This window comes from Loxodonta africana, chromosome 22 (assembly GCF_030014295.1).
Source record: "Loxodonta africana isolate mLoxAfr1 chromosome 22, mLoxAfr1.hap2, whole genome shotgun sequence".
Classification (NCBI taxonomy): Eukaryota; Metazoa; Chordata; class Mammalia; order Proboscidea; family Elephantidae; genus Loxodonta; species Loxodonta africana.
In genome coordinates, this window is record NC_087363.1 from 24,175,806 (window position 1) to 24,197,611 (window position 21,806).

At 50.0% G+C, this 21,806-nt stretch overlaps 2 protein-coding genes across 10 annotated transcripts in view; both read left to right on the forward strand.

Moving 5' to 3' along the window:
* PFKFB4 (6-phosphofructo-2-kinase/fructose-2,6-biphosphatase 4) overlaps window positions 1-7,601 on the forward strand; it is a 41,193-nt gene extending 33,592 nt beyond the window's left edge. For 2 of the 8 annotated variants that reach the window (XM_023547755.2, XM_023547756.2), the window contains exons 12-14: window positions 76-138; window positions 988-1,052; window positions 3,182-7,598. In XM_023547755.2, coding sequence (XP_023403523.1) covers window positions 76-138; window positions 988-1,052; window positions 3,182-3,241 — 188 coding nt within the window. In that variant the 3' untranslated portion in view covers window positions 3,242-7,598. Of the gene's footprint in view, window positions 1-53; window positions 139-987; window positions 1,053-2,762; window positions 3,153-3,181 lie in introns of those variants that run through there. The other 6 variants (XM_064274580.1, XM_023547758.2, XR_002785678.2 and 3 more) reach the window with 5 other exon arrangements.
* Window positions 7,602-18,958: 11,357 nt separating this feature from the next.
* The window catches only part of SHISA5 (shisa family member 5), a 45,171-nt gene continuing 42,323 nt past the window's right edge, over window positions 18,959-21,806 (forward strand). The window contains exons 1-2 of one of the 2 annotated variants that reach the window (XM_064274592.1): window positions 18,959-19,018; window positions 21,342-21,486. Coding sequence is in view for 1 of the 2 variants with exons in the window: in XM_064274591.1 (XP_064130661.1) it covers window positions 19,055-19,121; window positions 21,342-21,486 (212 nt within the window). In the remaining variant the exon portion in view is untranslated. Of the gene's footprint in view, window positions 19,019-19,039; window positions 19,122-21,341; window positions 21,487-21,806 lie in introns of those variants that run through there. The other variant, XM_064274591.1, reaches the window with a different exon arrangement.

Sequence of the window (21,806 nt, forward strand, 5' to 3'; positions counted from 1 at the left end):
TGTGTAAGTGGGTGGGGGCGGGGACTGTCAGCAGAGCTTCCCTGGCATGCCAGCTCTCCCTGTCTGTGTCCACAGAACAGCTGCCCTACCTCAAGTGTCCGCTGCACACAGTCCTGAAGTTGACCCCCATGGCTTATGGTAAGGAAGCATCCTGTACATTGACCTTGGTTCCCTGGTTTTCAGTAAATCCCTTAAAAATTCAAGTTAGAGCCAACTCTTCCTCCACTACCCCACTGCCTTTAAGGATCTACTTTTTAAAAGATGCCCATGGGACCCATATGTGGCCACAGAAAGCCTCCCTAGTGACCTTCCACCCTCTCCCACCCATGTGAAGAGCTTTTCCTCTGCATAGCCCCATAGCTCCCAGAGCCCAGACCTTAAAATACCCTGGCTGCAGAGTAGTTTGAGCCTCCTGTGCCCTCACTCACTCTGCACACTTGCTCATCCCTGACCTTGGCATCACCGTCTTGAACACAGTCCGCCAGGCCCGGCTCAGGTGGTCCTGCTGTGGTTCTGGGAGAGAGTAAAGCTCACTGGTGGCTGGCGTCATTCCAACGCATGATAATCCTCTTGCCTCCCGTGGCATTGAGCACCTGGTACGATGTTTCAGCAGTTGATTTGGCCTCGTATGGCAGGGTTGGGGTATGGATGGTTTGGGGGCTCTATTGATTAAGTGGCCCGTGTGGAGCTTAGGCCAGTTACTCCTCAGACTGCTCTCAGTCCCGGGTTGGGTAGCAGCTTGGAGCTTCAGTGTGGCCATGTCTGAGTATTGGCTCCACGCCAAGGCTGCACTGGGCCGTCACATGTGGGTAAGCACAGGCCTGACGGGCTGCCTTCCTCGCCGGGCACCCCATGGGAGGACTTGGGTGAAGGTAAGAGGTCTGCTCCATTCCACGATGCCCAAGCCACCTCCTGGGAGATGTCTCTACCCTGTGGCTCCAGGTGCTTTTCTGGAGGTGGAATGGATTTGCATCTTCCCTTTGGCAGGTTGTAAAGTGGAGTCCATATTCCTGAATGTGGAGGCCGTGAACACGCACCGGGACAGGCCTCAGGTAGCTATGGAGTCACTGCTGGGGTAGTGGACATATTCCCAGGGATACCCAGACATAGCATCACCCAGGGCCAGGCCTAGCTGGGACGCCTGCCAGATTAAGCTGGAGTTGTCTGTCAGGGTTGTTCTCTCCCAAGGCTATTCTATTGTTAGTAGGACCATGGCTCTGGGGATAAGCCTGAGGTGGGCACTTCCCCAAAGCCTGCTGCCCTGGGGGTGGAGAGATCCTTGGAGGTGGGCTGCCAGGCTGGGATGTACCTGAGCCTGGGTGTGGTAGTTCCTGGTACATGAGGGGCTCCCCAGTGGCCCCCTATGAGATCTGAGTCGAGGACTGTGGTCCCAGCTGGGAAGAGGCTGGGGGCTTGCAAGGGCACAGGTGGCCATTCTCCCACCCTCCTCCCTCAGACCTCATGAGCACTTTTTCCAACTCATGCACCCTTAAAAATTACACCAGTAACATGCTTTTTTGGGACCAGGGCCAAGCATGTGCCGAGAGCCATTCATCACCCTGTGTTCCCCAGGTGCCTTGTTTAAGGCAGAAGCTCCTCCCAGTGTTGGCCAGACCACTTTCACTGCCCATGTGGGGCCCTGCCCCCATGCTGGCTCCCCTTCCCACTGAGGCTGAGGGCAGGACTGCCCCTTCTGGGACCCCAGTCCCAGTTTCCAGAGTCCACTGCACAGAGGAGACTCCTGGGGCCTCAGTCCTGACTGTTGCCATCTGTGGTGGGTCCTGCTTAGGCCCTGGGTTCGTGCCAAGGGTACAGGCCTTGGGCTGGACCAGGACGTCCTGCCTGGCTTGCCAGGTGCCCCTGCTCCCCTGAAGCCCCTTGGCCTTAACCCCTGCAGGCAGAGACATGTGCATATGTCCCCTTTCTTCCAAGGCTGCTACCCCTAGCTAGGGCCAGTCACTCTGCTGGACTTCCCCATTTGCCTTGAGAGTCTGGTCTTGTCCACGTCTTGGCCAAGTCTGATCCAGCCCCGGTCTGGCACCCCAGGTCACAAGGGAAGGCGTGTCCTAACAGGCATCTCTTGTGCTGAGGAAAGCCCAGGCAGCATAGGCCGCAGCACTGACAGGGTGATGGTGAAAGGCTGCTCCTCAGGGCAGCAGCTGACAGCCACTCTGCCCACTTCTGTGTGGTCCCTCTGAGAGGCACACTTCTGCTGACCACCGTGTTTCCAGATAGTTTTTTTTCGGGTGGGCAGAATCCCAGGGTCTCCTGGTTCATTCTTGGGGGCAAGCTGTGGTGGGAAAGAGGGTTCTCAGGAAGCTGGTCTCCCCAGTGAAAATGGCACCCACCCCTGCAATTCTGGTGTCGGCCCTATGAACCTGGGTATGGGCTGCAGGAGCCAGGCCTCCCTACCTGCAGATCTGGCGTGTCGCACTACATGGGGCTGCCGCCCAGGTCATCAGTAACCTGCTCCTGCAGGTGCTGGCTGTGAGGGCCCCTGGCTGGGAGGATGGGCCGCCAGGACTGGGGTCACAAGCTCATAGGGCTGAGGGAAGTCTCAAGGCCCCACTTCCTCAGGCCTGAGGTGCCCTGAGCTCCGCAGGCTGTGGACGGTTCTGGGCTCCGCAGCTTGGTGGGGCTGACTGCAGCTGAGGGCCTCAGGGGTGGGAGCTGTGTCCTGGCCCTGAGGGGACAGCCAGGTTGCAGACTAGATGTCTGCAGGCTGCCGGGGCTACATCTGACACTCGTCCACCAACACCTAGAGCCAGGAGAGCAGCACCCTCAGGAGCTGGTCCCCGCTTTCCTGCCCCCACTGACGAGGATGTAAGCTCCAAGCCAGGTGTTCCCTCCCAGGTGACCAAAACCCTGAGGCAGAAGGTGGGGGTGGCCCCGCTCTGGTTAACACCTGACCTGTCTACAGTGGAGGGCATAACATGTGTCTATCTCTGGCCCAGCGGTGCCATGTTTAGCTGAGGACAGGGTGCAAGCGAGTGCATCCCCCACCCGCCTGTGTTCATTTGCCCCTCCCTTACGTGTTGAGAGTCCCTTGACCCAGCGAGCATTCTTGGGGGAGATAGGGGTCTTGGGTGAGAATGTGAGCCCAGCCAGTTGCAGTGATGACAAACGCAGGCAGTGGTCTGCCCGCCTATTCTTGCCACAGGTGATATTCTGTGTTTTCCAGAATGTAGATATCTCAAGGCCACCAGAGGAAGCCCTCGTCACAGTCCCTGCTCACCAGTGACCGTGTCTCATCCACTGCGACCCTGGGCAGGCATTGATCTCTGCCGACGAGGTCATTCCAGGCCCCCTGGTCTGTGTGACAGTCATCATGCAGGAGTGCTCTTGAAGCAGTGTGTGCTGGCGGTGCCCAGAGCTCCTGCCCCAGCCCACCTGCCTCCTTGTTGACAGTCAGTGACTGGGCTGTATGTGGTTCCTGACCTGCTGCTAAGAATCGCTCAGCCAGACCGGATCTGCGCAGTCTAGTGAGAGTTTTCCCAGCGCCTGGTCCTGTTGCGGCTTTTAGGTGTTCTCTCTCACTGGGTCCGGCTGGCTTTGTAAAGTGTGAACCCCTGAAATGTGAAATGGAAAGTGCTTCACTGTTGTGCTGTACCCACTGTGGCTGACCTGCCTGGGGTGGCCCTGACAACCCCTTATAGGGCCTCTGCTGTCCTCCTGAGCCACTTCCTGAGCCAGAGGCAAGGGCTTCACAGGATTCAGAGCTTCTGCCACCTCATCCTTCCCCACCAGGAACTGAAGGGTCTCAGTCCAGGCAGATGCTTCCCAGGACAGCCGCTGGCCAGGCCTTACATATGTGGGCCTTCATGAAAGCAGCGTGCTTTCAGCACTTCAGACGCACAGAAACACTCAAGGAGGGGGCATCGTGGTCACCCCTTCCCAGTTGGGCTTCCACTGAAATACTGGGGACACCAGCAGCCAAGGCTGCTCCTCCCAGCTGCTCTTGTGGTGAAACCACTTAAAGATGGGCAGTTGTCTGAGTTCCCTTCCCCGTGCTCAGGTAGAGAATGCTGTCCAGCCTCCCTTCCCCGCCATGCATGCTGAGAGCTGGGAGGCAGCGGCCCATACCTGCTGCTGTATCCACACAGGTACATACAGTGGGGGCAGGCACAGGCGTTTGCCCTGCGTTCCTCAGAAGAGCTAGGCATGGACCGGTATAGCCTGTCCTGGTGTTTGCGGACCCCTACCTCTGAGACTGGGGAGGGGAAGGGACAGAGCCTGGAGGCAGTCCCAAGCATGCCACAGCTTTTGATTCCTGGTCCTGTGAGCCTGGTGAAAATGGGCCTGTGAGGCCTGGTGTCTGTTATGCCCCTGTGTTCCTCTGGGCCCAGAGAGGCAGGCTGGGCAGTGGGGCCCAGCTCTGTTATACAGCTGGGCAAACAGACCATCCAAGGGGGTGACTTGCTGGCCAGCAAGTTATGGAGCTAGGTCAGAAAGTGGCTGGATTTGCAGTCGGGTACCCAGCTGTCTGCAGGTAGACCTTGAAGAAGCCAGGCCCCAGGATCTTGAAGTCTACTTTGTCCCCAGAACCTTTCTTGGGCTATTTCAGGCAGAGCAGCCCACCCTTCCCAGCCCTCCAGGGCTTCGTAGCCTGCAGGTACCACTGCTTCTGAGAGGAGTCGGCATCACCATCCAAGCTAGTGGTCCCGCCGCCTCGTGTGCAGCAGCAGCTGTGGATGGGCGGGGTCATCCTCTGGGACTCCTCTCAGAGACCCAAGCCCCTCTCAGCAGGGAGGGGGTAGCACTCCGTGTCCCCGAGGGCCCCTTGCTTAGACCTGGGGCCAGAGGACCATGCCCCTGCCTTTGGGACGTGGGGACTGTGGCCTCTGCTTCTGTGCCCCTTGGATTTTGGTGACTTTTGGTCACCGGAACGCACTCACTTGTGAGCCATAGCCAAGTCCCTTTAGTCAGCGGCAGGGCATGGGGATCCGCATGTTACCACTTCTCCCAGGACCTCTAGCTGGCTGAGGTGAGACCACCGAGGCCTCCCCTCTGCACACAGATGGTATCTGGGGGGTCAGGGGTCACAGCATGGACTACTTAGTACAGTGCCTCTCTCTGGCCTCTGCCCTGGAGTGGGCTCTGCATGGGCCACCCCATGCTGGGTCATTGGGTGCCATGTTGTAGCTGTGATGGTTAATCTGCTCATGTTGCAGACGTTTTCCTACGTTTCCTGGAATGGATGGCGTCGAACCTCAGCCATACATCACACTATGTCCAGCATTCTTTGCAATAAACACTTCTTTAAAACACAATAATTTAAGGTTATATCTTGCAACCAGCTCTTCATTTGTGGGGTGTTCTTTCTGGCCAGCTCTGTAGACTCTCCACGTTTTGATCTTTGTCCTAGGTGTGTCGTGGTCTTTGGTTTAGCTCCCACCCCGAGCTTATCCGTCTCTGGTGAGGGCATTGTCTTGCCCTGAAATGAGCCCTGGGCCTGGCTCCCAAGCAGGTCCCAAGCTTTTTCTGGGCTGTCTAGGGTGTGGGCCCTTACCTCTGAGCAAGAGGCACATTTGTGGGAGAATCCACTACCAGAATTTTTTTTCAAGTCCATTGTCCTAACAACCTAGAAAGGGCAGTTATATTATTGTCATGTTAAGGAATTCTGTGGTATTGTGGGTTGCAAGGAAACAATAGCCATTAGATAGGATTGGGGATATTTCAATAGACTGGAATGTGTTGCAAAGACATAGGTTTCAACAACACTTGACTTATAATGTATTTGGATACCACTGTTAAACCATACAGTAGCACAGGGGAGTGTTGTCATGTTTGATTTAGACCAATCATTAGTTATCTCCTGGAGCTGGGCACATTATTATTTGAACAAAATTATTAAAAGGGAAAAATGGCTTTGTGGTAGACCAGAAATAGTGTCTGTCACACCATGATTAATGGCTGAAGGTCTCTGGGGAGCATCATGAGGAAAGTGCTAGCATGAACCTATGCCATTTTCACAGGGCTGTTCTTAAAGGGCACCCACCCCACTTCCTTCAAGGGCCCCTGGGTTTGTGAACTGATCTTGTCTGAAAGATTGGTACATGGTCCTTTCTGTTTTGGTCAGGCCTCTGCTGGTTAGACCTAAGTTCTTTTGATATGTACATCAAATAGAACTGTACTGTCCTCTCTCTCTATTTTGGTCCTAGGGGCCTGGTGATCAGGGACCTACTGCCAAAGATCCCTTCAGGTCTGACCATTCCTATTACCTGTAAGTCCCACTGGCATGTGAAGGTCACCACACCTGCCTCTCTTCTGACAACTCAGCACTGCTACTTGGCCCCTGTTGCCCCAGGGTTCTTGTATCAAGGAGCTGTTTTGACTGTAGTGCCTTCCACTAGAATCCCTGACCCACAGAGAACAGTGCTTTTCAGGGACGCTGAACTTCGAAGGCCTTTGGTGAAGGGAATATCTTCTGGGCCTTCTCCAGGGACTCATTTTGGGAAAAGGTAAGTGATTTGTCTATGAAAAATTCAATCCAACATTTATCTTGAACAAATGAATGATTCTTCCTAAGCCTTTGGATTCTTTCCTCTGCATTACACCACAGAGCTTTTGGCATATCGACTTCATTTAGTGAGACTCAGCTTTCATTCAGCCAACCAATGAAAATTAGAACAACCCCCAAAGGCTTGACCCAGCACAATCAAAGTTTCAGCTAAGTGCAGTCCTAAATTCCATCCAATCCGAATTTACATTCTTATCTCCTTGGTCTAATACCTCGGAGAATCTATTCCCAAACATATTCTTCATATTTTGGCCAGCATAAACTAACATAGTCTTATGATTCTTTTGATACATAAAAGCCATTCCCTCTTGGCTTGACTTTGTAATAGGGTCCTCCAACATGCTGGAATCTATCTCTAATTCAAGGCACTGGAGATATTAAGTTGGGGAGTGGGGTGTGAGAAATGTTGATTTTCTCTTACCTTATGAGGTCTTCAGGGAGTGGTGCAGAAGAGGCTGGAGTTGGTGGTCATCTGATTCCTCTGAGTTCTTTCATATATCCCTTTCCTTTTTATCTCTTGAGAGATAAAAGGTGGTGCAGGCCAAGCCCCAGGGAAACTCCCTTTACATTGGATGGATCAGGGATGTGACCTGGTAAGGGTGTTAAAATCCCACCCTAATCATCTTTAACATAAAATTACAATGGCAAAATAGAGGACAACCAAAGAATACTGGGAATCATGGCCTGACCCAGTTGACACCTTTTTGGGGTACACAACCCATGACAAGTGTATGTAACAAAACATTTGCCATTTCAACCATTTTCACGTGTACAGTTAAGTGACATTATGTTCACTGTATTGTGCAACCATCAACACTGTTTCCAATTTTTTTTTCATCACCCTTAACAGAAACTTAGTACCCCTTAAGCAATAACTCCCCCTTTTCTCCTCCCACCCACCCCTGGTAATAACTTGGTGCTGCACCCAGGGTGGTGTCACCAGAGAGCCGTTCCACTTCTAGGCCAGTAGGGGCAAGGCAAGGAATGGTTATTGGAACCTGGTGGGACCACCACCTCCAGTTCCCCTAATGGCCCCCTACTTCCAGTTTCAGTTTCTATAATCTGTCCACCAGAGGGATCTTCCTAAATCCAGATTAGTGGCTCCCTGTAACCTTCAAGATAAGGTTCTAATTCCTCAGCCTTAAGGCTCTGGGTGCACCCAGTGAAAGCTGTAGCTGGTGGGGGGTTACTGCCCACAGGGAAGGAGTGGGTAACAAGCTTCCATGTTCACTCTCCTCCCACTCTCTGACCTCCTGCCACTGCCTTCTATTGGCTGTGCCCAACAAGAAACAGAGGATGGCAAGGGATCCCCTAGGACAGAGTTGGGTGGAGGATGGACCAGGAGGGGAGAGTGGAAGACAACCTGGGACAGGACACTACTGTGTGCCAGGCCCTGAGTGGATACAAGAGGCACGTGACTAAAGTTGCCACAGTTCTTAGGGAGGCAGATTCATAAACAGCTAAAATCCATCATGCTCAATACTGGGGATGGGGTAGGGTGGCGCACAGAGAGCTGGGGCACTGAGGGCAGCCCATCCTCTGGGTGCATGATCTGGGGCTAGTGGCTGGTGGGCTGAAGGGGACTCTTTATTCACTGTTCCTGTTCTCAAGCAGCTACAGTGAACACAGCCCCAGGCTGGATACAGGAAACAAATGGGTCCCAACCTGACCAAGTCCCAAAGTAACAGAAGACACCTACATGACCCAGGGTTGATGTTGGTTTGGGGGAGCCCAGGGGCTGTGAGAACACGCAGGGGAGCTCTAACCTAGACTTGGCATCTTGGGAGACTGCCTGGAAGAGGTGATGTTTAGCTGAGACCCAAAAGAATGAGTCAGAGAGGATGGGAGAAGGCGAGAGTGATGGCTACTGAGGGCAGGCAAGCATCACTTTTAGGTGAGCCATACATGTGAGACTCTGGTGTCCTGAGATACCAACTCGACCCGAGATCCCATGTTTCGGTCTTTCAAATTAGAGATTGGGAAGCAGCCTGTTTAGCTGCTCTATCAGCTAAGTTGTTTATTTTAATGATTCCCTGTTCATGAAACCCCTTTGGGTTGATAGGCCTGAATTTTAATTACAGTGATCTCACAAGGTAGCAAAAGAGCTTCCAGGAGTTCTGCTACTAAAGGGCTATTTTTAACTTAGGTCCTAGAAGAAGTTAGGAACCCTCTTTATTTCCATAACATGCCAGAATCACGAGTAGTTAAAAAAAAACCATACTGCAAATCTATGTAAATAATTACTGCTTGTCTAGAAGCCAGTTGCAAGCTGTTGCGAGTGTGATCAGTTCAGCTGGCTGAGCTGAAGTGACGTCAGAAAGGATGCCACTTTCGAGGACCTCAGTGGAAGTGGTCATGGCATATCCTCCCTGGTAATGACAGCTGGAGGGTTTAACCTTTAAATATGACCCATCAACAAATAGGATTAATGCAGGATTTGATAATGGGTCTTTTTTTTTTTTTGTAAATGTTGCCTAGGAGACAAAAGCCGTTTAGTAGGATTTAAGGATCACTAGGTAAACGTAACCACGTAGCTGGATTCAGAGAGGTTACAGTATGTAACTGAATATCAGAAGCTGCCAAAAGGAGAACTTTGTAAGAAGATGTTGAGTTAACGTTGAATTTAGAATGGCTAACACTGAGGAATGTAAATGTTAAAAAAAAATTACTCAAAACTATACCTTCTGTGGTCTTAATTAGTCTAGCAGTTGTAGTGACTGCTCTAGGGCAAGGAGGTTCAGCTGGATACTATAATAACTATAATAACCAATGAGTTTCTATTGCGCTCTGTATTTTTGAATGAGAATTTGTGGAGTATTCTTAAAAGTCCTGTGGACAAAAAGTGAAAAGATTGAATTATAATCAGGAAACCCTAGAGTAAAAAAAAAAAAAAAAAAAAATTTATGTATTTTTTTTTACTCTAGAAGTGTTAATACTCCTTTTATTTGAGTGATGGCTTTTTTGGCCATCCTTGGATAGTTGAAAGGGGTTAGGCTTCGAATTCTTAAGATAATGGTAAAGAGGTTGAGTCACTAAAGAAATATTTGACATCCGAGTTCCGTAGTAACCACAGAATTCTAACAATTCTGTTTAATTTTTTTTTTTTTTTTTGTAGTTGGGACAGAATAAGCTAAGATAGTCTCTTGTTTATTTTGGGGTTTACACTGTCTCTCTTTGCTGAGATAATGTGTCTCAAGTACGTAACAGAAGTTGGGCTAACTGTAATTTTTCAACAGGACACTATTGGTAAGACATAACTGTTGAGAGTTAGAACAGCCCAGTAAATTATTAATTTATTGCAACAATGTAGACCCTTTGTATGTTCAGAGATTCAACTAAACAGAAAGAGGAACCAGCTTTTTATTTTGTTGGTCAGAGGTTATGAAGGCTGTCTGGGATAATAGATTTGGTCTAGTCCTTAAATCCCAGGCCTCAGTGTCAGATGGATACCTTTCACCATGCATCAGTCTAAAGTTCCTCGCATTCTGCTGCCAGGAGCAAACTCTGGGAGGGGGTGAGCTTCTGCAATTACTGCTGGGGGTCTGGGAACAATGCACAGCTCCTAGGCACCCATGATCTGGGGCCTGGAGAGGGGGAGAGGGGAAGCTGTTCACTGCCCGTGCTAGGCAACAAGATGTGCTGCATGGCTAGAGCCAACCACCTGGGGATTGTGGGGAGAACTTTCCAAAAGACCAGCATGGTGGGGTGAGGGCCTGGCTGCCTGCACACTGCACCACTCAGCACAATAGTTGGGCCAAGTGCAAGAAGACTGGGCTGCCAGGTTCCTGCCATGATCCCTGCCCTGGATTGGGTCCCATACCTGGTGGCCTTTTTTTTTTTCTCCTCTTTCTGCCTGCAGCCTCTGCCAACCTGCCTGAGCCACTTGTTATGTTTACATGCAGGGAGGGGGTGAATGGAATGTCCATAACCTCCGCACCAGCCACAAAGACACCAGGCTCAGGCACAGCCAGCCTGTGAATAGTTTTATCAGGGCCACAGGAGCTGGCGTTAGGAGGAGTAAGTGCTGTTGCCTCCAGCCGTTGCCACCACCGGGGCTGGACCCATCATGCTTACCTTGCCTATCCAGCCCCACTAGGGATAAGGCAGGGGGACGAAGAGAAGCAGCCAGTGCACAGCCTTCCTACTGTCTCCTTCCCTTCTGCCTGTAGAACACCACCACTCCTGGCAGCAGTTTCCACACAGAGCACATAGGAGATACTGAGGCGCATTCTCTCTGGGGCATTCTCTCTTAGTTTAATGAGCAGGCCAGTTGGGAGGTAGGACAAAGGAAGCATATATTCATTTGGTCTGATTAATATATTTTATTAAATTATGTAAGTCAGCCAGGCCCGGTTTATAAGTGTCAGTTAAAATTTTAAATTCCTGGCTTAACTTGCAGGGATTTTTGCATGGATTGGGAAACTTCTTTACAATGGCGTGTAGTTCCACTTTAGACTATGGGATGAATGTAACATGAGGAAGTTCCTCAGCCTCTTCCGGGTATTTTAAAGGACATCTCAGAAATACATTTTTCTTCTTCTAATAGTTCTTTAGGGAATTATGAGAGTTGGGATAAAGTATTTTTGGATGGTAGGACAGTAAATGTGGGTAAAGAGGAGTGGCTGCTGGAAGGGTGGAGGGAGGGTAAGGAAGCTGAGTGAGGCTAAGGGTGGATTATAGGTGCTGGGGCCTCTGCCGTTTTGGGAAAGGGAGACTATAGGGACTGTTGCCAGGTAGGTATCTGGTGAGGTTACAGAGCTTTGACTCTGTAACTTTTAATTCGTTTAGCTTGTTTTGAAATGGTCTCCTGTAAGAAGGCAAATTTAATATTTTGATTTATTTTAGAACCTTCCAAGTACTAATAAAAAAAAATGTATCTTATTAGTTTTGTTTTATATGGGAGCCCTTAGCCATTAATCTACTGTGCAGATTAAAAAAAAAAAAAATCTACTGTGCAGATTAGTTTAGTTAAATAATCCCTACAATGAACATTGGTCTTTTAAATTTCCTTCAGTGAGTGCATGCCATCAGCCTAAATACAAGACTGAACCTGGGCCAGAAGGAGCTGCAAGGGTCCCATTAGGGTGGCCGGCCCCAGTTTTGGATGTGGCATTTCCAGTCTTACTGAGAAACTTCCAAGTATTAAAAACCTAAATGCGTGTGAAAACCTTATGATGCACCAAAAATAAAGTTCAATAATAATGCTCAGGAGATGAGCAGAAAATGAAGGTGCAGAGAAAAGATAGCCAATAAACCTCTTAAAGAGCCATCTTTGCAATAAGTGGAGGCTTCAGTCTGAGAGGCTTACCTCCAGTGGGCCCCAAGAATTCAAGAAGATGGTTCTGGGCACAAAGGGCCCTTGCTGATACCAGGGCAAACTGGCTCCACAACTTCTCAGGAATGCTAAAGATGAATATTTCTTCAAAATCCTGCAAACTATGCCATTGAAATATTATAGTGTACTGTGTCCGTACTCTGATTAATGTAAAATTGAGGAGTTTATTGTAAGTAAAGAGATCAAGCTAGAGATAGATTGAATTCTATGCAGTGGAACCCAGTAATCCAATATGGTGACTCAGCAGTGACATTTTATAAGGGGGAAACAAAGGACATGAAGTACAGTACTTGATTGGTATTTACAAACTGAGATCATTGAAAGACATTACTTGATTGGTAATTACAGACTTAGATCATTGAAAGACATTACTCAATTGGTAGTGTAGATCATTTTAAGGCAGGACTTCCTGTGGTGGGAACTAGTAAGGCAGGACTTCCTGTGGCAGAAGCTCATAAGGCGATTGGCTTAAAAGGATATATGTGTCTTTCTTAGATTGGTTACAATGTGGCAATCATAAGGGTATGTGACAGTGGGGGCATCACAGGGTAGTTACATGACCATTACCAGACATTTCTCTCTCAGGGGAGTCACGGTGTAGTTGCATCATCATCGCTGGACATTTCTTAGTTTCATGATTATTCCTGCGCAGAAGATGGCTGTTGCTAGGGTGGAAACAGAACTAGCTACAGAGGAATCACACTCGAACCTCAAGTCTTCTTCTCAAGTGCCTCAAATTTTAGGGGGCAGGGGCTGAGGCATGGGTGGGAGATAAAGAAGTCAACAAACAGATGGTGTAGGATTCCTGCAGGCAGTAAAACACTGAAATGTAGAGGGAGAGGATGGGGATACAAGGGAGGGCCCTGGAGTACCATTGGCCTCAAGCAAGGGGTGCGTGGGGCTGTGCTCTGATATGAGGTGTGAGCTGTTTCAGAAAGCCTGGGGGGAAGGGTAGAATTTAAGGTAGAGCTGATTTCCTCCAAGCAGTGGGGGTCATACCTGCTGAAGGGAAAAGGCAGGTGGAGAGAGGCCCAGTGAAAAATGACTGAGGGGGTGGGACCGGTGTATCAGTCTCTAACTGCCCCTGTCCTCTCCATCTTTTCCCTGTGGCCTGGCATTGCCTGGTCCAGCTAGTCTGGGTCCTTATATCATGTGTCTTTGCCTGGGTTTGTGTCCCCTCAATCTTGATGAGACCTCCCACATTTGACACAGAGGTGGTTTCTGCCTTGGAGTGGTCATTTGAGGAAGACCTGGCCCATAGGGAACATGCATGGACTGTGATTTCCAATCCACTTGGAAACCCTGGTGGTGTAGTGGTTAAGTGTTATGGTTGCTAACCAAAAGGTCGGCAGTTCAAATCTCCATGCGCTCCTTAGAAACTCTATGGGGCAGTTCTTCTCTGTCCTATCGGGTCGCTGTGAGTCGGAATTGACTCGACGGCAGTGGGTACTGTGTTCTTGGCCTCCAACCCCTCCTGCCCATACACAGCCCTGGATGGGTTCTTGAGCCCCTCCTGAAGTTTTTCACAGGATCTTGTCTGTGAGGTATGATAAGGGATAAAATCAAAACAGAGCATGGGACCTATTTATAAAAAGGCTGAGCTAACTGTAAGAGTTCAGTGTAACCTGTTACCCAATTAGGGTCTGTGCCCTGGAGCAGTTGGGCCAATGAAAGGTACTCTAAGTCAAAAAGAGTGAGAAAATTTATTCAGGATATATATATATATATATCACCGGGGACCTGGAAGCAACACAGGCTGTCTCTCTGGAGTCCCAAAGAACAGTTTTATATTAGAGCTTATATAGAATTTTTACAGGGGTTAGAAGTGTCATTCTAGTGTGCAGATGGCCAGAGGAAGAGCCTTTCATTACAAAATAGTGACAAAAGACTTTATCAGACAAGAAAGATACATGCCGGACATCTCTTTATCAGGCTAAAGACATACATATCAGACACCGGAGCTCTGATTTTCCTGGGGGTGGGGGGTTGTAAGTCATAGAACAAAACAAAGTTCTTTGCATCAGATAAAACAAAGAACAACTGTCATTAGCACTGGGTCAAAACAAGATCATTAACAAAGGTATGCGAAGGAGGAGGCAGACAGAAGAAGGAGAAAAACTTACAGGTTCATCATGGCATTAGTTATGTCAAGTTCTCAGTCCTGCCTTTTGAAAAAGGAGAAAACATGCTGGGGAATATTATTAGGGTCACATAACCTTTCTCCTAGACTCTACTCTCCTAGGATCCAACCCCTATTATTGTTAAGGAAATAAGTATCTTTATGGCCAGTTTAAAGAATGTGGATACCTCATGGAAACTCATTTGTTCCCTGATGGAAACTCTTTGTTCCCAATCTCCTTTGGGGTAAGGTAACTTTTAACAGACCACTCCAGAAAATTTCTGTCATGTCATTGGTTTGTAACCAATATGAAGATCCCCCTTGACCCCACGTCTTTCAACTATGTCTGTTAGCCAATCAAAGTATTCACGTAACCAATAATGCCAAAGATTATGCTTTGTCTCATCTTCGACTGACCTTAGTCACTGTAAACCAATCAGAATATTATGTTTTGTACTTCCTCCTCTAGCCCTATAACCATGTGCCCCCATTTACTGCCTGTTATGGGTTGAATTGTGTCCCCCGCAAAATGTGTAGCAATTTGGCTAGGCCATGGTTCCCAGTATTGTGTGATTGTCCACCATTTTATCAACTGACGTGATTTTTCTAGGTGTTGTAAATCCTACCTCTACGATGTTAATGAGGCAGGATTAGAGGCAGAGGTTATGTTAACGAGTCAGGACTTGATCTGCAAGATTAGGTTGCATCTTGAGTCAATCTCTTTTGAGATAAAAAGAGAGAAGCAAGCAGAAAGTCTGGGGGACCTCATTACCACCAAGCAAGGAGAGCCAGGAGTATGCGTGCATCCTTTGGACCTGGGTTCCTGTGCTGAGGTGCTCCTAGACCAGGGGAAAATTGATGACAAGGACCTTCCCTCAGGGTCGACAGAGACAGAAAGCCTTCCCCTGGAGCTGGCACCCTAAATTCAGACTTCTAGCCTCCTAGACTGTGAGAGAATAAATTTCTCTTTGTTAAAACCATCCACTTGTGGTATTTCTGTTACAGCAGCACTAGATAACTAAGACGTTCCGTCTTGAATACATGTGTTCCATTTGCTGGGACTTCACATTTCCCCATTGCAGTATTCTTTTGTGCTGCAGCTGTCTCTGTCCCCTCAATAAAACTCTTTACTTTCAATTTTAACCAGGCTTCATGATTTTGCTCTATGACAGGTATGGGCAGGTGAGGGGGCGTGGGAGAACCCCATACTGAAAAGGTCAGGGAGGAGGAGAATGAGGGCGTCAGAGCAGAGAGGCTAACGGCAGGTGATGGGAAGTGAGAAAGGCTAACTCTTAGGATCTCGATGAGGGGATGGGTGGAGGGACTTGATAATGAAGCAGAATCAAGTTTGTGAGCAAGGGTACCAAATGCAATAAGGAATCACTAGGGTGGGCACCTGGGGCTTGGAACAAGGAGAAGCCAGGGGAGTATGTGGTGGCCATTTTTCATGGGGCAGGGGACCTGGGTTGTGGTGTTAAGCTGCTGAGAGTGGAACTGAGGTAGCTTGGCTGGGTGAGGCTAGGCTGTTCAGGGAGTATGTGGCTCAGGTCCCTCATTGTGATCCTTCTACCAGACCTTCACGTCACCCAATTTTAGGGACTGCATAGAAGGGACCCTACCTGGGGACAGTCACCCTCATCCCTGGCTTAGGAGTTAAAATTGGAACGATTATTCCCTGTCATGGAGTATAAAGAATGTGACCCAGCTGGAGCCACAAGGACCCAGTTGATGTGTCCTGAAGTATAAAAACAATAGCTAGGATGATCTTGGAAAACATCTTCTAGGAAATCTTTCACATAAACAAATACTTAGATAGAGCACTGTCTTAGTTATCTAGTGTTGCTATAACAGAATACCGCAAGTGGATGACTTTAACAAAGAGAAATTTATTCTCTCCCAGTCTAGGAGGCTAGAAGTCCAAATTCAAGGGTGCCAGCTCAGGGGAAGGCTTTCTCTCTCTGTCAGCTCTTGGGGGAGGTCCTCATCATAAGTCTTCCCCTGGTTTAGGAGCTTCTCCAGCGCAGGGACCTTGGGTCCAACAGACTTGGTCCCCTTGTGGTTTTTCATTCCGGGTGGTAGAAGATCCTCCTCCTCTCTGCTTGCTTGTCTCTTTTTATATCTCAAAAGAGATTGACTCCAGATACACCCTACTCTTGTAGATTGAGTCCTGCCTCATTAACATAACTCCCTCTAATCCTTCCCCATTAACATCATAGAAGTTAGGATTTACAGCACATAGGATAATCACATCAGATCACAAAATGGTGGAAACCACACAATACTGGGAATCATGGCCTAGCCAAGTTGATACACATTTTTGGGGGACCCAATTCAATCCAGAAACAGTACAAAAGACTGACATATTTTCCACTTTTATCTTCTTCTATTGTCGTTATTTTTGTGTGTTGTTGAGTCAATTCTGATTCATAGCAACCCTATTTTTCTATTAAAAAAATATTAGCATTTAGTAAATAGTAATATTTGTTGGACCAGTGAAGACCCTCCTGACTGTCATTATTGAAACTTGTACCAGTGATTATTAAGAAAGACAGTTCAAAATATAGAACCATGATTCAGCGTTTTTAGCCAATCTGTGCAGTGATTATTAAGAAAGACAGTTCAAAATATAGAACCATGATTCAGCAGTTTTTAGCCAATCTGTGAAAAGGTGAAGCTTAGATGATTTAAAAAAATACCTACTGCCATTGAGCCCCACTTGTAATGTCTACATATATGGATGATTTCTGTTACATTCCTCAGACTCAGACAAACATAGCTCTGGCAGCATGCTTGTCTGTTTCCCACTTTTGCCTCTTGGGACATATGGGGAATAAAATCTTTCTTCTTGCTTTACCAGGTGGTGATGGGAGCTTATGGGAAAGTCTGCCCTTCTTCTTCCTGTTCTCACACCCCAGAGTCCAGAAACCGGCCCTGGGCACATCCCAGGCTGTTCTCTCAGGCCTGCTTCTTTGTCCACAGAGATGCCCCTGCCCTCAGGTGAGAACGATGTGGTGGTACACGGGGTGTAAATGCCAGGTCAGCTGCCTTGTTAATATGATGTTTCGTGTGCCAAGCACAGGGTGGGCAGCAGGCCAGGAACCCTGGGCAGGAAGGGAAGATTGCTCCAATTCTCTTTCCCTGGCTGTGCCCAGACACCAGCCCCACAGCAAGAAGGTTCCGCTGGCCTGTTCACCATTGTCCCATCTCAGTGTGTCTTGTGAGAGCACATGCTCCCCACACAGACAAGGATGAAGACTAGCTCTGCTTCCCTGTGTCAGGAGGTGGCCCAGTGTGTGCCCTGGGCCAGTTTCTACCCTCAGACCAGACCACCTGAACCAGGCAGGCCCATCCCCATGGGGTGGAGGTGTTGCCTCAGGGGACTCGGGGGATGAAATGTCCTCAGAGCCAGTCCTGGGCAGCCTCTGTACTGGGCTTCCAGAAGGGAACTGGCATTGTAGCCGAACGAAGGTTCTTGTCCTGTCCTATTAGCTGATCTAAATAAGACGGATGCCACACCACCAGTTGCAAGGGAAACAGAAAGTGGAAATTTATTGTCTGGGCAGACAAGGAGCAACGCAGGGTCTAGTGACCATAAGGCCACGTGCTCACCGTCTAAGGGGGCTGGGGACCTTTTTGTTTCCAATGGCGTCGGGGGTTGGGTTTGGTACCTGGAACTCTCCACCCTTAGCCCTCCCATGTCCATACTTGGAGGTCTGGATATTAAATCATCTTTTGTTGGCTACATGTGCAGTGGAACCCCTTGCTTCTGAAATGGAATCGGGTGAAATCATGGGCTGAGAAATATCATTCTTTCCGGTGACAATCAAGTCCAGGGTGGGTTGAAGGACCTGATCTCTCCAATTTGCACATGCTTCAAGGTGTAGCTTGGGCTAGTTCAGTGGATGGAGCCACTACCTGCTGTGACTTCCTGAAAAATGTTGCTCAAAACAAGCTTGTGGTTAGCAAGACAAAGAAAGGGGCAGAAGGGGTGCTGATTGGGGTTTTCAGCAGTACTACTACTGGCATCTACTGTCAATGAAGAAAATCTTGTGCTCTGTGAGGAGTAAAAGAAAAGGAGTTTTATTGAGGAATAGAACAGCTATAGCTGGGCTGCACTAGGTAAAAATACAAAGTGCTTGGTCCTTCAAGGGGAGAAACCAAAAACCCAAACCCATTGCCTTCGAGTAGATTGAGATTCATAGTGACCCTATAGGACACAGTCGAACTGCCCCATAGGGTTTCCAAGGAGCAGCTGGTGGACCTTTTGGTTAGCAGCAAAATGCTTAACCACTGAGCCACCAGGGCTCCAAGGGGAGAAAGGTGTATTTATACACTGAGAACAAAGGAAGGGTAGGGGATTAATGGTTGATTGTAGATGAGATCAGCTTCAGCTTGAAGTTCTTTAAAATGTAAAGATTGTCCTTTTGGCTAGGAGGGAGTGGGTCACCACCTGGGGGGTAGCGCCAGCTGGTTTGACTACCTACATCTCGACCTTTTGTTTCCTGGGAATGCATGTAGATCCTGCCATTCCTGTCCTAAGGTGAGTGTCTCCAAGTTTAAAAGCTTCTGTCTGCACTAATGTATGCCAAGGTCTGCTCTGGGCACTGTTTCCACGCCACTTCACCTGGTCCTCGGGTAACGCTCGGGTGAGCGAGGATCTACTGGGCAGGTGAGGTAAATGAGGCGCGGGGAGAGGCTGTGGTCGGCATCCTGCTGCACACAGCAGAGGCTCCAGTGTTAAGATGCAGATTCCCGCTGGGTCCCCCTCAGAGCCCCCAAGGTTGGGGACTCAGAAAGTACTCGGTGAGCAGACGGCAACTTCGGTGCGTCGCCGGCGCCTGCCCCAGTCCCGGAAACGGGCCCGAACGTTCTCACAGGCCCCGGGCGTGGAACCTACCCGGAGGCGGCGAGGGGTGTCCTCTCCCCCCGTTCCCCTCCTCGGCCTCCCGGGCGGGAGTTCCGGGAACCCGCCGGGCGGGGCGAGGAAGCGGCCAGGTCGTGCGGGCTGCTGAGGCCGCTGAACCACCGCGACCCTTGTCTGTCGGTCAGTCTGTCCGTCCGTCCGCCCGCCCGCCCCGCGATGGCTGCGCCGGTCCCCGCGCTGCGAGTCGTGCTGTTACTGCTGCTGCTCCCGCCGCCTCCCGGTGGTGAGCCTGTGGGGGGAGGGGCGTCCTGGCCACGTTTGGGGGTTGGGGACAGGCTCGTCCACCCTGTCCCTGGAACCAGTCCAGGCAGCACCAGACCCACAGTGTCCCCCACCGACCTCTAATAACCCCGAGGCAGTCAGCGAACCTCCAGGACTGACCTCTCCTCCACCCCAGCACCCTTTTATGCCTGAACTGACACTACCCAGACTCCAGGAGATGCCACCTTTGTTCTGACCTGGGATGGTGGGGAGGGGTTTGCGTTCTCTCTGATGTTCCCAGGGGGTGTACCCCCAGAATTTTGGGGCTCTATTTTTTTTACTGGTAGGATTTTCTACTTTCATGGCCCTTGTGCTCATGGAAATGCTAGGCAGTGAGGATGGAGCCTCTGGTTGGAGGAGACACAGCTATGGTTGTTGACTGTAGCCCGATGATTCACAGATGGGGGAGTGCTGGCTGGGGGCCTTTCAGGGTTGGGAATTGGAACAGTCTCCAGCCTCAGCCTTGGGAAGACAAAGAACCCTCCAGAACCCTCCGGGGTGAGTGGGTTCCTGGGGGTGGGAGAGTGAGAATCGGGAGTCCTGAGATCAGAATCAGCAGACCCCTTGAGTGAACCTGTAGGAGAGTCCCTGGGCTGGTGAGGTCTGGAGAGGCTTGTTGAGAGCATCTGGGGATCAGAAGAAGAGCTTTTGTACCATGGTCACTTGGCCCAAACAAACTCACTGGTGTGTGTCTTCAGCCCCAGCCCAGAGCCTCCAGCTGGCCTGTGGCTGCTCCTGTAAGGACCCTGCTGAAAATGGGTTTCTCTGAGCCATATGGATAGTGTGGGCCATTATGATTTTACCTGCTGGCAGGTGGTCAGCTGGCTGGTCTGAGCCTGTTGGTGGTTCCATCCTCTGCCCCGCAGCTTTGCCCAAAGCAGGGATCTGTCAGGACCTGCCACTTTGGGCCTCTGTCTACGGATGGCCCCAGGGTGTGTGATACACTGACCAGACTGGGTCTTCAGACACCACATGCTGCCCACGGCCTGGCCAGGCTGGGTCTCCAGCGTCTATGTACTGTGCCAGGACTGTTTCCAGGATGATGTACCCCCCATCTCAGGGGTTATCATCAGACCCATTCCCAGCCTGCCATAGTCATCTATACCCTGCTGGCCTGGGTGTTCCATGTGGGGTCTGCTTAGGCAGAGGCCCAGTGACTATCCCCTCCCCACTTGTGGGCACTAGATCTCTGCTAATGTAACCTAATGATGCATGGGGACATAGTGTCTTCCTGTGAGGTTTGCAAACCTTGTGGCCACCCAAAGCCCTGAGTCATTTTTCATACTTGTTTGCTGGGTCTCCCCAGCATGGTCTTATATACGGGGCTCTGTTCTCACCCTGGCCTATAAGGGTGTCCCTAGATCCTAACATTGTGGCTATGAGCCTTGTGATGGCTCTGGGGGTTGTGCCACTGCCTTTAGATGGTGCAGCTGCTTCAGAGCCCTGGCCACTGAGGACACAGACATTTTCCGGGCACCTGCTGCTGGCCTGGCCTGGGGTTAAGCTCTTTCTGTTGTTCTAGGGAATGTCTGTGTATGTGTCGGTGGGTGTGACTGTGGCTGACAGTGAATTGGTTAGGAGACAGCCTGTATAGGTTATGGGGTGACCTGTGAGGGTCAAGTCCCAGAAGTTGTAATGTCCATCAGAGGCTGAGGATGCTGTGGCTGGATGATGGGCCAAGGGAATGAGGGTTAAGAGCTAGATAGTCCCGTGCCTGGCCCCCAGCAGGTAGCTGGGGGTGATACTCTTCAGCCATGTGACTGCTGGGCTCAGGTAGCTTCTATAGGAGGTAGCCTTTGAGTAAGGCTTTGAAGGATGAGTAGAATGTGGGGGAAGGGAAACAGGCAAGAATATGGGCAGAATGTGGGTGAGCTGGAAAATTGATGTGACCTTCAAGGCCCTTTGTAGTCTAGACACTGCTTCATGGACTCTACCAGGGAAGATCAGACTCACGTTCAGGAAGTTCACTGTCCCATCAGATGGCAAGCAGACTGGTCGGGGAGAGAGGGAGCCCATTTAGGGGGCCTTTGCTGTGGCCCAGGGGAGAGGACAAGGCTGAACAGGGTGGAGAGGCATCAATGGGTAGGATGGCTTAGAGATGCCCAGTATGCTGGTGCCTGCTGCTGTGCTGGCTGGGGCATGGCTGAGGTCACAGGTCAACAGGTGTGTTTCTCTGCTCCAGTCCATGGTGAGCTGTGTGTACACAGCCTCTTTCTCAAGTCCTGTCCTGTGTTCTGCTGTGGTACCTGTTACAACCAGTACTGCTGTGCTGATGTGCTGAAGAAATTCGTGTGGAACAAGGAACAGTGTCCCACGCCTAAGGACAGGTGGGTGCACTAATGGATCACAGGGTGGGCAGCCTGAGTCTGTCCCCAGCTGGAGAACACGTAGAAGAGAAATAACTTTGCCCCTCTGTAATCTCAGTCCTCTCGATCATCACTTGGAGCATTGGACCAGGAGGGGCTGGGGAACCTCTGTTCTGCACTGGACTCCCCAGACCCTGCTCAGTTAGTCCCTGGCCCCTGTCTTCCCCAATCCGGGGGGCTTGCCCCTGGACATATACTTGTATCAGCATGTCCTCAGGGTGGGTGTCTTGGTGTGAGTGTACTCTATAGTATGTGTGTGTACCTGGGGGGTGGGTGAGTGA